The sequence below is a fragment of the Carassius auratus genome, chromosome 1, assembly GCF_003368295.1.
Source record: "Carassius auratus strain Wakin chromosome 1, ASM336829v1, whole genome shotgun sequence".
Taxonomy (NCBI): Eukaryota; Metazoa; Chordata; class Actinopteri; order Cypriniformes; family Cyprinidae; genus Carassius; species Carassius auratus.
The window spans coordinates 28,609,027-28,627,585 of NC_039243.1; the positions used below are offsets into that span (position 1 = coordinate 28,609,027).

Genomic DNA, 18,559 nt, shown 5'->3' on the forward strand with positions numbered 1-18,559 from the left:
GAACACACAGAAACCCATTTCACTACACAGCAAAAGGTGTTGAAGTGCAATTGTTACCATTAAAGAGCTTGATTTAACCCATAAAAAAATAATAATAATTCTTGTCCCAGATTTGGGGTACTACCCCATTAGAGAGGTATGGGCATGTTCCCAATTGTATGCTATAACAAGTAATTAGCAAATTTCTTTTGTGCATTCTAGACTAATATATACTGGAATTTAATGGTAAATGCAAAACTATTCTTAAGGTGGTCATCTTCCTTCATCTTTCCCTAATTATTTAAGAATCAGTAACTACAATGCCATATCTGTTTTTGATCTTAGTATCGGGATACATACTGAAAATATGCATACATGGTACATGGTTTACACAAATAGAGAATATGTATTTACATAGGCATACCTGTGAATACAATATGTGTATATGTACTTAAGGTAAGGCTATTTATGATAACTTCCATGTCCAGTGTCACACAATAGCCTCCCAAACAGTGTAAACATGTGCCATAATGTGTGTATATTTGTCACATCATTTTAAGATGTGCATTGGTTGGAGACCATATTAAACCATGCTGAGCATGGAGCCATGTGGTATATGCAGAGCAAAAGCTCCTCCAAAATAAACATTTTCTAATTGCTTATAAACTCTCATGTTGTTTCAAAAGTGCAAGTTGTTGTTTTCAGAATAATGAATGTTATCTTTTTAGAGCTGATTTCTATGACTTCTGTTTGCATCACTGAATCATTATTTTCCTGTCTATCACTGTAAAATCTGTATTGTACAAATGGCTATGCAAATAAAGATGACTTGACTTTTTTCTATGTAAAATGAAAGCAGAAATCTTTGTACAGTCTTTACATAGTTTTTTATATGTAAAGGCTTACATAGTTTAGATAGATAGATAGATAGATAGATAGATAGATAGATAGATAGATAGATAGATAGATAGATAGATAGATAGATAGATAGATGTTTCACTTTCACAAAGAAACACAGCGTCTCCACAACATGGCGGTGGCAACAACAATATTACGGTGAAAATAATAATATTTATATTATGTGTAAATAATTATGCCTTCTTTCTTTGCGTTAACATTTGGGCGATGTTATGTAAATCTTCCCACATACTGATGTAGAGATGTGGGGGCGTGTTTAAACGAGCTGTTTTAGGAGGGTGTGGACAAGTCTTAACTTTTATAAAGAATATATCTTTGTTTAAAACTTTAATCTTTGCAACTTAACAGAGCATCCTAGCATCCTATGAGCCCTTTGAAATATATATATATATATACATTTTAATATATAAAGATGTTTTGAGCTCTGTATTGTGAAACTATACAAATTATTACATTGAGTTGATTCATTTGCACAGTCAGATATTTTCTTTCTGCTGCCCTTTGCTTAATCACAAACTCTGTCTGGATTAAACCTTGAGTTGTCAGAGACTGTTTATATCGAGCGTTGTGAACCCGCTGAACCTGGTGCCTGTAACATGATGGTGAACAAAGTAGAGTTACAGGATTTGTTTTGAGCTGACCAAACCAAACCACTCCAATCCGACATCATTGGTACCATGATGTTGATCATCAACTTTTTTTGTCAACTCACACATGAATGTGTGACATCCCCCACACAGCAAACGATCTAGGCCCAAATGTGGCCTCAAGCTGGTACTGCTGACCTCCTGTTGGCAATGGCATGTACCCTTTCAGCCAGAGCTGGGCCATGTGTGCAAACAAACTGAATCACACTGCTAATGCAGGCAGCAGGACTGAAAGCAATAGTTAAATAACCATTTATATAATGTGACATAATATTGTATCATTACATCTTAGCTAAAAAATGGAAGTTGAATATTCAACTGTTAAAGCATGAAATAAAATCCCACAAATGTTCAATGTGGGTGTATTATTAGTAAACTAATCCAGTATAATAAATATGCAAAAAAAAAAAAAAAATCTCCTTTATACTTATAGACTATTATGGGTTTTTTTTTATCTTAATTTGAATGGTATAGGCAACATATTTGTCAAGTTGTCAGTCATGACAGTATATATATCCAATTTAACTATTTTAATATCGTGCATATGTGATTCACTTCTCATGAGGAAGCCAGCGAGATTTAAAACTATTTTGCTAAAGGTTAAGATATTGAAGAATATGAGAAATTTTATTGTGTTTAGACTAAAGAAAGCACTTGTCCATTAATGTATTTATTTGTATTTATATATTCTGTGGAAGGCGTAGGACCAAGAAATTTATGTCTAATTAAAAAATTTGTTACGAGCGTTTTAAATAGCTAAACTGAAACTTACCTGGCAAGCCAGCTAACTGGCATCATGGTACAGGCCCATGATCTAAACCAGGTTGGATTTGTTTGTTTTGTCAACTGTAAAACTACTCTGAAACTCAGTTTGTTCATCTATCTCCATGCAACAGGCCACTGGAAGCAGCTGAAAGCAAATATATTCGCCCATGTGACCTTACATTTCCCTTAAATATCCTAGGGAGTCATATTCAGAGCTTAGTTAAACAAATGCTATAATGAGAACATATCAATCTGTGAAACCTGCAGGATGTTGAGAAATGCAGATATTTCATAAACTCTTTAGCATTTGATTATGTTTTGAGGATTGCAACCAGTGAACACATGCTAATGCTTCAATGAAGACTTGATAATAAAAAAAAAAAATTACTCACACGCACACGGCTGGAGGGCAAAACGTACCCAGCTGACTGTAATCGTGTATAACAGAGTGCAAGACTGACAACTTCTTTGAAACAATGTGAATTCTTAACAAATAGGCTAGTTGTGAGAAAGGATTATATAAAATGCCAAGAGGCTCTTTATAATAATATGCTAAATAATTATTAGCTGCTTATTATTAATATGGTGTCACTCTCTTCTATACTGCTCAATGAAACATTGTATCCAAATAGTAAACAGATTACATGAATACAGCATTTTTATAAACACTTAACTGTACTTATAAATGTACACAATTATAAAATAAAAAGTAAACATCGATTTAATGCATACTTTCTGAAAATAAATATGACTATTTTTTACAAGAATATGAAGCACAACATTTTTAACATTGATAGCAGTGTAGCGCCAGTAAAAATAAAAAAAGTAGTTATCTTGCGCCCTCTGTTGATGGGACACGGTATCACACAGGACTATACCCAGAGGCTATGTCATCTGTTAGCTAGTTTGTAAATTACTCCATTTAATATTTTTAAGGGTACATTGTATTTTTGTCCGTTCATGATAAATTTACAAAGCCTGTAACTGTTGTTGCCAGGACATTACTGTGAAAATAAAAAATACAATTGACAATGTTATAATTATGAGATGGTATTTTTCTGACTGTATATTGTAGTTTCTAATTATATCATTAATATCACATATAATTGTCCTGGGGGTGAGAGTGTGGGTTAGCAGGGGCGTAGCAAGCTTTTCAAAAGTGCGGGGGATGGATGTGGTTTGTTTATAAACAATAAAAACGATGAATACGGTGACAGAGGGGTACAAAATGCAGGGCTTAAAGTTCTCCGGATTTCCGTCTTGCAGCGTTTGACTGGGAAAAATAATAATCCTAAATTAAAAAAAATTCAGAAAAGGGGAGAAAAAAACGCCCACACAAAGCGTTTTCTCTGGTGTTATAAAGTTATAAAGTTACTGTTTTTAAACATTAAAATAATATATACTTTTCTTTCATAGTTCTTCAACAGGTAACGTTATGCAAACAATGTCATCATTTCTCACTTTTTTCTCCTCAACAGGTAACGTACAATCAAACACAACAGGTATCCACAAAAGTATTCAGCTAATCAACAAACAATGCTCAAAATATCAAAATAAGTTGCACTGGTAATGAACCCATAAATACACTGCTTAACGATGGCAGTTTGTCCCCCATCCTCGTCAGTTCCTTGCCTTCTTCATCAGTTATGTTATACATTGCATGCCACATAACGTTACATAACCGAATTAAGCTAACTGCTGAACAATATCCCATTAATAGCAATTAGCATTAGTCTAAAAAACGAAATATAATACCATTTTGTTCTGTCAACAAAACGATAACAGAACATCTTCCCAAACACATGTCAAGCTTATTTAAAAACCTCGAAAGCATCATTCAAAGTCCCTGAAAAGGGAAATGTAAATAACCATAACCATAAGTTCCCGCCTCCTCAGCACGAGCTGACCGATAACACTCCAAGAGAGGCGGGACTTAAGGCAGAACAGCCAATCATCAGCCGGTCACACTCAAAGCCGGTGTCATGAGAGGGAGGGGGAATGGAGGCAGCCGCAGCGAGCGCAGACACAGAGCGGCCAGAGAAACGGAGAAGCGACTGTAGTAAGGCATTTGTGCAAAACTGCGGAAAAACTGCAGAAAACGTGCGGGTGTTGAACCCTCTCACCGGGAAAAGTGTGGGTGTTAAAAAAAAGGTTAGCAAACCTTTTTGAATCCATTCCACAGACTCATATCCAAGTCATTGAAGCAGCACTGGAGATAACTAAAGGTCATGTACAAGGTGACTTTATTCATTAAAAGAAAAAAAATTATAAATGTTTTTTTGACATGTATATACAAAGTAAAACAAACATTTTAAGTTGTGGACTTGACAATTTCAAGCTTCATATAAAAATTTTGCTAATTTGAACGTAAGGGTCATGAGGAGTTTCTAATGTGTATTGGTCAATCCCTGCAATAAATAAATACATGTGCATGATTAAATGTGTTAATGAATAGGGTTCAAATAAGCACTTTGTATCAGGAAACTATTTATTTTCCACTCTGTTATTTCCAATGGTATTCCACGTAAGACGATTACAAACATAAAGTAACAATATAAGCAGAACATAACTCGATAATGTCACTCAGTGAAATCAAGTTAATCTCTGCATCATATGCAGCAGCCTGAAAAACCCAAATCCAATATTCATATGCAGCAACCTAAAAAAATAAAATGAAAAAAAAAAATCAATATCCAATATTCTCTGGTGAAGGTGGCACCTACTCTTTTTTTTTTTTCTGTGTGCCGTCTCCTTGGGAAACAGGAAGTGTTCAGTTAACATGTCGATCAGCATTTCCATGAGACTGCTGTGATAGTCCTTCAGATTGTTAATGTTTCTCTTCATATCTAGCAAAATGCTGCAAATAAATAAATACATAATTATATATTATATATATATGTATATATATAACCAGATTTAGAATTTTTAATGTTTTGAAAGAATTGTCTTCTGCCTAACAAGGCTGCATTTATATCAACAAAAAACAGTAAAATTACATTGTAAATTATCACAATTTAAAATAACTATGTCTTAATGAATTTCAAAATAAATTTATTATCACGCATCTGGTACTCTATTATAGGTGCTCAGTTGTAATAAATGTTGAAAAGAGTTTTGTGATGCACATTTTTCAGGATTATCTGATGAATAGAAGGTGCAAAAGAAATCTTTTTTTTTAACAATTTTGATCAATTTAATGCATTCTAGCTGAATAAAAATATTACTATTTTTGAAACCTAACCACAGTTTCTGCTATAATATGAAGAAGCACAATATTTTTAATAATTCCCTATTCCCTGCACATTAGAATGATTTCTGAAGTATCAGGTGACAGTGAAGACTGGAGTAATGATGCTGAAAATTCAGCTTTGCATTACTGGAATAAAATACATTTTTAAATACATTACAATAGAAAACAGAATAAGAATAAAATACTCTTGATTAAATAAATGCAATCTGAGTTTGTGTTCTATTCTAACATGATGTCACATGCTAGGCTTGACATCAGAAACACCAAACAGCAAACGCCATTAATTCTTACAAATGTTGTAGTCAAATGAATGAACAAAAATAATTTGTTAAAAATAATTTTCTTTTTGTATTTCACAAATACAAATCTACAGGTTTGGAATGACATGGTCATACTTATACATTTTATATATGCGACATTTTTGTACAAAAGTACAAAACCTACGTATATTTTGTGGTATAACACACAGGAAACCCAGCTTTAAAAAAAAATCGCTTTTCTTTTAAGTAAATGTTACGCCCGAATCTGCATTGAATTTTGACAAAAATACCGCTAGCAACAACGTCATGACGTAATGCAGGCGTCCCACGCTCTAGCTGTTCAGGTTTTTGTGACTGCACTGCTTATGCACAAATACGAAAATGTTGTTTGTTCATTTAATCCTACACATTTGTCTACATATGGGAAACAACTTAAATTAACATTTGGCATTGATTTTCAACAAGGCGAAAATTATATAATAGTAATAATATAAATGCCACAAGACTGCATCAACAGAATTGTAAAACAACACAAAATTAATTTTATAGAAATACAAAATTTGCGGTTATGAGGTAAGTGGGTTTCCCAATCGTAACTGCAAAATATCAAGTAAGCACGCACGAGAGCCAAAGCCACCAGAGGGCAGCAGAAGATCACAGGCGCCTGTTGCATAAACAGTCACTGTTTGTTGTTGTTGTTGTTGTTTTTGCATATGAACAAGATAATCATAACGTTGCATATTTGTTAAGACTGTGATTTAAGAGCTAGTTTGACCAACTAGCAGTTAGCCAAGATCAATTTTACTTTTCAATTCAAATTAGGTCTACAGCAAGTCAACCTTTTTGGAACTAATTTCATGTTTTCAGTTATGACCAGTTTATTAGGAAAAAAAATACCTTGACTAACTTTTTAAGACTTGTCTAAGCAGTTGCAGCCGGCCCCCAGCAGCAAGGATTTTCTGTAAAACATTCTACCAAAAATAAATAAATAAATAACTATATTTCATGAATAAACTGAAATCCGATCGTTTTCCTTATTGTCTTGTCTAGAAGGCTGGTAGTTTTTGGCCTATTCTAAATATTCTGATTCATTTTACATCAATATAACATTAAAAAAATCTTAGCTAGATTAAGGCTTTGAGAAAAGTACTGATTGGGTCATACTTCAATTGTGCAAGAGCTTTCAGATGCTATATGGGCGTTAATACCCATTTTAGGACTTTAAAGAAACCCTATTGGTCTTTATTGGTCTTAAACAAGAAAATTATATATATATATATATATATATATATATATATATATATATATATATATATATATATATATATATATATATATAAAGAAAGAAAAATTACATTATACATTTTGTCCATTTAAAATAAAATTGTGACTATTTATATTTGCTTTGCCACAAAACAGCTGTATCTTGCCCTTACACTTCGCTATTCTTTCTCTTTACAAAACAACGTTATGTAGCCTCACATAGGTTTAACAGTTAGTGTTCAAGACGTTGGCTCAATGTTGTTTCATTTATACACGAAACACACCTGCTACTGACAGCACACTCAATTCGTCTTGTTTTCTAAAGCTTACACGCTCTTTAGCACATTATTTTGGCGTTATTAATCTCCTCAAATCAAATAGGCTTAAGGTAAGGAGGCAAAATAATCAAACATTATAAACAAAAGACCCCCTTTTTAGCAAAGCTGACATGAAGGTCTTGGTTTGAACGCTTAACGAGTACCCATGAAGCGCCAACAAAATGACGTAGACTATTCTTTAACTAAAGAGTGCCCCACACAAGTCTAACAAATCATTTAAAATGACCAAAAGGGGGACGAAAGTCCTTGCCACACAAAAAAAGAGAGAGTTTCATTGTAATTCATTGACTTGTTCAAAACGCCAAGCTAAAAAGGCGAGAAGAAAAGAGCGGACATTCATGGGTACAGATGCTTTCTCGAGGAGAGGCTCCAATGGCCTTTGTTCGCGCTGCGTTAAACTGTTTAAAAGAGGGGTTAACGCAATCCATCAAATTGTCTGAAATTGTGTGAAAATTTCAGAAACCATATGGCCTCCAAACGTTCGCGTCTTTTTTATGTGGCTGGACACACTTGTTTCAGTATGGTGAACCGCAGGAGTCCAGCCGTGCGCCATTGTCGCTTGTCACATCAGGGTGGATGGCTCATTTGTCCTCAGCTTTCATGCTTTACGCTGGAAATTACAGCTTCGCCCGTGAACAAAAAGGATTATATAGCCCTGGAGAAACTGGACCAAAACTTGGTGTTTTTGTGTCTTTCTTCTCTGTTTTCTCCCCAGCGCCCCAGATTTGTGTTTCTCACATAAATTTCGCCCAGAATGGAAAAACACACGTTGTTGGGTCAAAAGCCAAGTCACGCTATTGCAAAGTGAAAGAGACAGCCGAGGAAGCCAAAGCCTTTCTGTTTCTTCTGCAGAGAGCAAAAACAATAGCGTTAAAGGGGCAAGCTTTTTTTTTTTGTATTCCCTTTTTGAAGAAAGAAATCAAGATAGTTAGCAATTTAAAAAAAATATATGATAATCAAAATAATAAAAAAATATATGAATAAAAAAGAAAAGTAGGCCTTTAAGAAAAACAGTTCGTATATATATATATATATATATATATATATATATATATATATATATATATATATATAATGTGTGTGTGTGTGTGTGTGTCACAGGGCTATGCAAAAATATAGCTAGTTTATAAAAAAGTTCAGACTTTTATTTCTGTATTACTGACATTCACTCCATATTTAATTAATGAATTAATGCAAAATAATAGCAAAACAAAACGACGCTTGCTGTTGTTGTTAATAATAATAATAATAATAATAATAATAATAATAATAATAATAATAAAATACAATAAAATAAAAGTTTTGTCAGAATATATGACGATTGTTATTGATTCACAGAGTCGGAAATAGCATCATCTTTATAAAAGGTATAAATGTTTTTATTTTCAAACTCAATACATTAAACACATTGGGTAGTGGTACAATGGCCTAACTTTGAAAGGCACTATATTGCAAGTGAATTGTACAAAAACTTTACAACAAAGCAGTCACTGTCTATTGCGTATTAAGCATAATAGCATACGCAATAAACATAATTATTTGTAAAAATATATATATATTTTGTAATTAAGTTGTATTGCCTGATTTGCCCTGGATTGTGACATATTCTCTTATTACACCAATTAAAGCCATTACATTACATACAATATCTTACATATAAAAACGTCAGCTGCTAGTTCATTCAATGTATTGAACAAATAGCCTATAGGAGTTAAAATTGCATAGTCTGGCTATAAATTAAACTAATTCATTATCAGAAAAACATTACTATGTGCATGCGTGTGTCTCTTAAAATATAAATTTACAAAAGTTCAAATCAATATGCAGTGGTTTAGCTGTATCAGACATCGACGTCTATTTCCACATCCTCGTCCTCGGAGTAGTCTTGACTTGTGTGGTCTGAGAGAGACGACATGGGGGACAGACATAATTTGTGCGCGCTCTTGTACTCGTGACCCAGCCGTGGCGAGCACTCAGACCCAGGATGCCCCGTGGCTCCAACCGCACACCTCTCCAGATCGGCCAGTTTAGCGATTTTATCCAGAGGCACTGCACCTGTGGACCTGACTGACTCCACGTCCGCTTTCAGCTCCTCCAGATCTCGCTTTAGTTTGGCCCGTCGGTTCTGGAACCAGGTTATGACCTGCGCGTTTGTCAGCCCCAGCTGATGGGCAATCTGGTCTCTGTCGGCAGGTGACAGGTATTTCTGATGGTGAAACCTTTTCTCTAGTTCATATAACTGGTGGTTTGTGAAGGCCGTTCTAGATTTTCGGCGCTTTTTGGGACTGTCCCTTTGACCAAACAGAGTCAGCCCATCCCTTCCTGTAAATAAAATAAAATCGTGCAATGTCAGGTGACACCGACAGTTTGTGGTTTAGTAATAATCGTGATTAAAATAAAGTTACAGTAGAACAAATGATTATAATATTCATAATATATTAATAATAATTGCTAATTAAAAACTGTATTTACTTTGTTATAACAACTTTTTTAACTTTAATTGTGTATTCCTTTTTGTATTGATGAGTTGAATAAAGGTTTAAAAATGAGTCAAGCTATTAAAATATATTGATCAACTGAAAGTGAAATGTTCTTTATTGGCATCGATGTTTCCCTGAAGCATATTTAATATCCATCGAATCTTTCCATACACAAGAGTTCTTTACAGTGGCAGTGGTTCTTTTACGAAAAGCTCTTTGGGGAACTAAAATTGTTATTTTATGGCATTGCTGCAATTACGAATAATTCGTTTTTTTTACATGAAAAAACAATTTCTACCTGGTTTAAACCATAAAATTTAGTTTTGTTGGAGTACATCAATGTATTTGATTCAGCGATATTAAATTGTTTTGAATAAAACAAGGGCGTACTGTAGGTTTGCTTTTGGCATGGGGGGGGGGGGGGGGCATAACAGCAGACCCCATAACAACTTCTTAGGTAATATCAATCGTCTGACATATTTCAGATGCATAAAAAAATTTCAAAAGCATATACATATATTTAACAGTTTGATCAAAATTATTGCTAGGGACAATTTGGTAGTCGCTGGACTGGTACACGTCCAAGCGTCCCTATAATTTTACGCCCAAGAGGTAACCATTTTTTTAGTTAGTGGCAGCTTGTTTAGCCTATTTGTAGATGAATTGTAAAAATAAATTTTTTACAATCTAAAACTTAATTTACAATCCCTAAACATGTTCTTTTCTTACCTTCTGCTGCTTGGAGTACACCTAATTCGAGCCCTTTGAACGTTTTGCTGGCCAGTTCCTGAAGAGCACACAGAGGCGATGCTTGAGTGAAGAGAGTCTGCCGTGATCTAGTGATGCTCTGCCGGGCTCTCTCTGATGCTGGAAGCCGGGGAATCTTGTGAGTTCGCTTGACAGTCGGTCTGCTGAGGATGTCTGCGATGCTGAAGGGGGTTAATGGCTTGTTGGAACTCGCGGGTGGTGGAAGGTGGTCCAGGGGGTTCGGCCCACGGCTCTCCATGGCCTCACAGACTTTGACAACTTTGGTCGTCGTCATCCAACCCGTTGCAAAGCAGCTTTGGTTCTAAAACTTTGTATACAAATTTGTCGAGACTCTTAATTACAGTAGGCTATATAGTGTTGGTTTAAAAATCTAGACTACCACTTTCTATTCTATTCTATTCTATTCTATTCGAAAGTCTTTTGGCAAATGAGTAGCTGCCCAACGAAAATGGCAACGTCCAATGAGTTTAGCCTAGTCTCTCACCATCACTATCCAACAACAAATGAGCAGTTAGCCCTGTGCGTTGACAGCTCTGTTCTGTTCAGAGTTCTGGAGGCTGAGGACTCTACTTAGTGCTCACTTAATTAGCTATGACGGAAAGGCGGAGTCGTGTAAAGTGATGAAGCTTTGTGTTTGGTGGCTCTTGTTTGTCTTCTGCACAAGAAACAAACAGTCCTAAACGACGGCTTATAGGCTAATTCCCAGTTCTGTTTTGCTGAATTCTAATTTCGACCAAAGCACTTAAATATGAATAACTGCTCAGATAGCCTACTAAAAATAAATAAAATAAAATAAATATTACCAATAATAAACTTTTGTATAATTTCTACATGATTTAATTATTATCACATAGCATGAATTCATTAAAGTGCATATCCTACAATACAACATTTGTATATTTAATTTAATTTATGACATAATATTGAATTGAATACTGAATTGTATTTGCAGGCCATTTAGGATCGATGCTCGTGTATTCATCCCGATTTATTTGACTATAAAGTATATAAAAACTCGTTTTCAGATTACGTTAAATCTAAAGTCGTATATTTTACGACACAATAACGCTGTTTCCCAATAAATTTATAATTGCATGCTTACAAAAGCTGTCAGTTCTTAACTAACTGTCACAAATATGAAACAAATAAAATAAAATAATAATAATAATAATAATAATGGAAAAAACACACTGTAAAAATTGGTGGCCTGTAGTTGTTACCTAAATAGCTATTTCTATTTTGATTTAACCCATAAAAATGTTTGTTGGTATAAATTAATTTCTTAGCGTAAATTCAGACATATAATATTGTTATTATAATATTTCAGTTAACTTATATGTAGCCATTTTTATGCCTAGTTCTTTCTTCTTCTTTTTTTTAAAAAACATGTATGCTTAATTTAGCGATTAATATTACTTCAATATAAATGCATCATAACAAATCGAGATAAGTTTATAGAGACAATGGTTTTAGGCCAAACTGTGCACTTATATCGCCCATATGCAACAAGCAAGTGTGCGCGGATGAAGGAAGAAGAAGATGATGTTGAGAGTGTGGGGTGCACTATTTATTTATTTTTTTTAAACTATATATTTATTAAATTTTTTATTAAATGCAGAACTATGGTCTGATCTTGTCTTGTCTGTTTATTTCAGGAAGTCAGTCACCCAAACAATGCTCTATCGTTTTCTCTATTTCCTTCAAACAGCACACACAGACATACACACTCTATTCTTGCAGGTTGTGCAGGAAACATGAATTAGCCAAGTCAATGCGTTCTGACTGTTGAGTTAATGGCAGTCTTGACCTCTTGCTGCTGCCTTTGTTTAGTGTTTCTCTTGAAGCCAAGTGGTTATGAATTAACTCGGGCAGCAAAGTCTATAATACACTTCTATAGGAATTAATACTGTTTTAATGACATCTTATATTAGGTTGTTATAAGTATATATTATTATACAGCCATACTATTTATTAATATGTGTTTCACAGAATTGTTCAGATAAAATAATAAATATTCCAGATTAAGCAGCAGCCTTAAGTGAAGAAAAATAAAGGAACAGTAATAATAATTATTATTTCAAAATGTGTAATAAACATTTACTAACTGTTTCCCCCCACACATATATTGTCTTACATTGAAAATTACTGAATTTTATGTCCAAAGCTTGATCATTAAATTTGGTTGAAATGTATAGCTAAAGAACATTTATATATATAAGAAATATTAATTACAAATGTCTCTATACTGTAAAGTATCTTCAAGGAGAAATGAACAGTGTAGTAAATATAGATGGAAGATCATCTGACAGTAGCCTATATTAGGAGCTGAGCCCTTTTTAGACAGAGTGCATGTAAGGTCAGCTGAAGTTTATTTATACACATATAAAACAGTATAGCTGAGGCAAATATTAAGGTAAAAAATAGCATCAAGTTAAAAGGCAATAAATAGTGGAATAAATTAAATAATAAATAAAAACGAATAGTTGACTTTGATCTTTTGGTATGTGAATGTGGGATTATGTGTTTGTTGGAGGGATGGAGGAAGTGGAGGCCGAACAGTATCCCATGTCTAAGTGAAACATGAACTTGTGGTAATCCACCAAACCCCACAACTTAAAAACAGACCACCTTCAGTGTTGATTAAATTACATAAGAATGTGGCATTTTTATGTGCATGATCAACATGTATTTCTATTTGATCTCACATATCAGAAGTCTTTGGTCGGGAACAGCTTGAACCACTGTGGGTCTTGATGGAGCTGTCACCATGTTGATTTCGGTTGTATATTTTTTGATATATGACAGTTTTACATACCTTTATAAAGAAATAATCTGAATTACATTGTGATTTTATATTCAATGAAGGCTATTTTGGGCATCTTCTAAGATTAAAAATGTAAAAATTAATTACATTTCTCTATTGTACTGAATAAAATAGCTTGCAAATGTTCCCCACACATTCCCCAAAATGAGATAATGCTTTGCTTTCATGAATTTTCATGTGAGTGTAAAGTTATATCTTTTTCTGGTTATGTGGTGAACAGCCGCAAAGCGCAAAGTGTGCTGCATGAAATTTGCAGGAAAATGCTGGATTAGTCACAAAGGAACTCACGTTTCTATAAATCACAAAACTTTTCTGAACAGCTGTTTGTCTCACTGCAGAAAAGCCTTCCTGGTTTATATATAAATACTTATTTGTTGTGGTTATTCATAATTATTATTATTTGTAGTAGTAAAAGCAGAAGTAGTGTTTTAGTGTATTTATTTAGGTTTTAGAAATGCATTTACATGAGGAAAAAAAAAATTATGTTATTCAACTTTTACTATTTCTGTTCCTTCACCACGGTCATGATTATTACTAAAGCTACTGATAAACGATTTTAGAACAACAAATGTTTATGAACAGGATATCCTAAAGGTCAGAGACCAATGGAGCTTGATTGCTATGTGAACAAACAGTTCAGGCTTATGTTGAGGGTCACAACCTTCAAATTAGTCACAGTAAAAACATAAACCAATGGCAATGGGGTAAAATTACACACATCTATTGAATTAAAAGGCTGGTGAAGCACACAAGTGCAGATGAGAATTTAACTGCAAATGCTAAGTAATATTGCAATTTCCCCCCACATTTTACAACTAAAGTAACTGACTTCATTATTATCAAACCATTATCTCCTTTTAACCACTCCAAATATTAGTAGCTTATGCATAAAATTTAAATTGTGATGGAAAACTGGTAGTGCACAATTAAAAAAATAAAAATAAAATAAAATAAAACGTATAACAAGACAGAATAATTTAGAACATACAGGCTTTGAATAAGCAGATTTAAAACAAATAACAGTAGAGCTTGAGTGAAGCGAATGGCCATGTTCTAGTGCAACATTCTGTGGTGGCTTCAGGCCTAATAAATAATTAGCTTCTAAATCAGTGTAATTAAGAGGTTGAATCACCGAAGAAAGAAAAAAAGCTCATAAACAGCAAAAAAGAGATTTTTATACCATTAAATAATGAACTGAAGCAAGGAACATTAATATAATTGTGTATTTCCCCTGCAGGTAATGGGGAATGGGCTGTAAAGAGGTGTTTTTCCCTCTTGGTAAAAACAGCAGACTGAAATATGTGTCTGATTATTTTTTATGAGATCAAGGCAGTTTCTTCTCCTTCATAATATAGTCCTCATATTTACTCATGATCAAAGTTCCGTTTACATAGCAGACAAGGCTTGATTACTACTATTAATTTAAATATTAAAAAAAAAAAAGTTATTTGATCATATACTTTCCAAATGATATGCTTCTGAACAATACCGTCCACAGAAAGAAAGTGAGTGAACGGTTTCCCGAGCTCGTGAGGAATCACTAACAGAAGTCTGCCACCTACTGGAGAGATGAAGAACTTTACGTTGATGTCAAATAGTTCTTGATGCTTCTACATTCAGTAAATCCAGTATAACAAACGCAAACTAAAACAATAGATATGACAAGAACGATAGATAAAAAAGCCACCAACTTCCCCAACCACTCTTATTATCAGAATAATACTTAGTTGATACAACAAATCAAAACATCAGACGCATACTCTCCCAAACCCCATTTTTTCACTAGACCCATTTACTGCAGAATTGCTGAACTCTTAAAATGCAACATGTATTTCACTGAACGTGAGACTGAAGCTGCACAGCAGTCTGCTGCCTCTTTGTCCCTGTGGCAGAACATTTGTTACTCTGTGCCCATGTGGCGTTGTGCCTGTCTGCTGGTTAGGCCTGATGCCAGCGGACACAGTCATTCCCCTTGAAAGCTGTTCACACAGCCTGGCATCAAAATACCTCCAGTCTCTAATGGTGTTTGGGAATGTAGCATATCGGGAATGCTTTTGTATTCTTGAAAAACATGAAAACTCCTCACTCCAATACTGGTATAATAAAACATGTCAACCCATATTACACAAATGCGAATAGTTGAATGTAGAAAATAAAACACACAAAATAGTATAGTATATGTATGTATGTATGCTGTATGTGTGAGCATGTGTGTGTATATAGATGAATAATGAGTGATCTGGCTCAAATTAGAACTGGTCAAAGTGTCAAGTCCAAGTATTTACTTACTCCAAAAATGAAGATTTTTTTCAATGAGGGAGAATTTCTAAGTGTGTATGAAAGTGCACAGGTGTGTGTATGTGCATGTTTGCGTGATATACAATGAAGAAAAAAATGTGGATTTCGAAAGATTATTGTAGTATGTTTTAGAAAATACTATTTCAGTCTTTCTACTTCAAAGAAACCTCCCTTTACCCATCTTCTTATGTATGCAGACCATTTTTTGAAAACCTTTAAAAATTTCACATTTATTTCAATGTGTTACTTACTGTTTGGTTGTAATTATATGCGATATGTACTAGTCTTTTTTTTTTTCAAAGTACATCCTAGACTGAAAAAAATCAGCATGGAATTAAATATAGTCATGCATTTAAAAGTTTTATCACAGTATTTGTACATATGTTTTTGCATATATAAATAATTGCAAGACATATATGGTTACTACAAAAAAAAAAAAAAAAAAAAAAACAGCCAATCAAACAAACAAACAAACAACAACAACAAAAAACATCATAGATATGATTCATATTTGTAAATATAAAACCTATGGGGATTTTATAAACCTATCTCTTCGTCTACCCAATGTATGTGAGAATAATATTACCTTAGGCTATAGGTAAGATACATGGCAATATCACTCCTGATAAGACGCAATATTTCCATATTTGTGAAAAAAATATTTAAAAAGGAAAAATCATCCTTTTCAATTGAAATTGCTTCATATATCTCAGTGCAAATCTAACTTACATGTATATCAGTGTCTGTCAGTAACATACTACTGTAGGTAGAATATCAAATCTAAGCAGAACATAATGTGTCAGTAGGATGTCATATGGTCTTCTTGCCAGATCAATGACTGAACACAGCTTTACGTATCACAGAGAGACAGAGGGAGGGCTGTGGGGATCTGCTTTGAGCCTTTAACATCAATTACACTCAGTTTGATGAATGGGATAGCATTAGAGAAGAGGAATGCTCAGCTGCTCTTTGAACGTGAGTAAGTATGTGTCAGAGTGAGCTGTCTTTGTTTTCGTTTGTGAAGTCACTTAGCAGCATCAAGCTTTGTGTTTGTGTGTGTATACTGTACAAGAGGAGTATCTATGTGTCAAAGACTCTTTGGTCGCCCCCTAGCAGTGCTCTGGCCCAAAATACTCCAACATTGAGCCTGTCAGACACTCATCAATCAGAAGGGTTAGTAAAAGCCATTTAGGCAGTTTAACGAGCCAGCCAATCACACTAGAGAGGGCTCATTAGCATACTCAATTGCACTCATTTATGCCAGAGACTGCTGGAGGCTTGGCCACATTGTTGTCATAGTCTGTGAACTGTGTGAAGTGCTTTAAGACTGGGATCAAATGATTATGTGAAGGAACAATATTGCACCGAAATAAAGAGGCATTCATTCTATCATCGCTTTTACCACTTTCATGTAAAATCATAGCTTTTACTTCTTTTTTTTTCCTCAATGCTCTTTTTCTGCTTATCGACCACTGTTTGATCTTATTCTGTAATTGTTCTTATTTATCTAATTTTCTTTTCATGAAAAAAAAATCGAATTAGATTAATGCATGTTGATTCACTTTCTCACATACATTAATTGATACTTTTTCTACATAAACCCAGGAACCCCCTAAAAAAAGGCATTATTATATTTATATCATATAATACATATAATATATATATATATATATATATATATATATATATATATATATATATATATATATATATATATATATATATAATTATATATATATATAATAATATTATTATTAATTAGATAATTAGTGAGAGTAATTACATATTTTTAGAAATGTCTTCACATTTGACTTTTATATAACATTTCATTAAAAACATTTTTACATCATATAATAATAATTATTATTGTTATTAAACACTCCCTACATGCTCCAGCCCACAAACCCCAAATTTGTCCCAAAAACAGCCATTATTCATTTTATATAAATCAAATACATCAAAGAATATGTCATTACTTTTTTTTTCTACTCATACATGAACGCTTTGCTTTCCATGTAACTTCCACTGCATTATCTCCATGGACACTTGGTTTTACAGCCCGGTGTTAGTGGATTGGCTCTACATGAACCGAATAAAACCATTCCTAAACATATAGTGTAATCACTAACATACTAACGAATCCCCCCATTCACCCAGTTCTGTACATCTCTGCTATATACACCTGCTTCCGGACTATAGCTGAGCCGCTGACTTCTCCTCCTCTCCACTCCAAAGCACGCTCTTTCCCACCCAAATAAGACAGTGATGAATCCAAGGGTTTTTGTTGTCTTGTTTTTATGAACTAGGCTTAAATACCCAGTAACTCTATTCTCCCCGTACAGCTTTTCTGCCTGCTTGATCTATTGTCCTTAAAGAGACTAGAGCTACAAAGAGAAGCTATACATTAACACAGGCCCTTGTCCTGGCTATTCAGTGTAGCAGAGCACAGCTGTCTCACAGTACACTCGACGCTTCTGAAGGGTGAGGGGTGACAGGGGGTTCACTTACATTGAGCGGCCCCCTCTGGAGCACTGAGTGAAGAGTGTTTGGGAGAAATTGAGAAGGATGGCAGAAAAGGCTCAGTATTTGCAGTGATGGAGAGGGTGCTTCGTCACACGCGACGGACAGCTGCAGCGGTCTCTTTCTCGGTCACTTTGCTAACAGTGTGGCTCAACGTGGCCTTGTGTCTTTGTGGCGAGCTGGAATATAGGATGCGTGTTAAAGCAGAGTTAAAAAGGCCTTTAGCATGGTTGGTGTGTGCTTTATGGT

At 34.2% G+C, this 18,559-nt stretch overlaps 1 protein-coding gene across 1 annotated transcript; it reads right to left on the reverse strand.

Moving 5' to 3' along the window:
- Positions 1–8,835: 8,835 nt before the first annotated feature.
- On the reverse strand, positions 8,836–11,213 carry LOC113069113 (transcription factor LBX1-like). The gene is made up of 2 exons (XM_026242433.1): positions 10,630–11,213; positions 8,836–9,742 (listed from the first exon to the last, which is right to left on the reverse strand). The coding sequence occupies exons 1-2, from the start codon at positions 10,940–10,942 to the stop codon at positions 9,261–9,263; spliced, it is 795 nt and encodes a 264-aa protein (XP_026098218.1). The 5' UTR covers positions 10,943–11,213; the 3' UTR covers positions 8,836–9,260.
- Between the last annotated feature and the right edge of the window lie 7,346 nt (positions 11,214–18,559).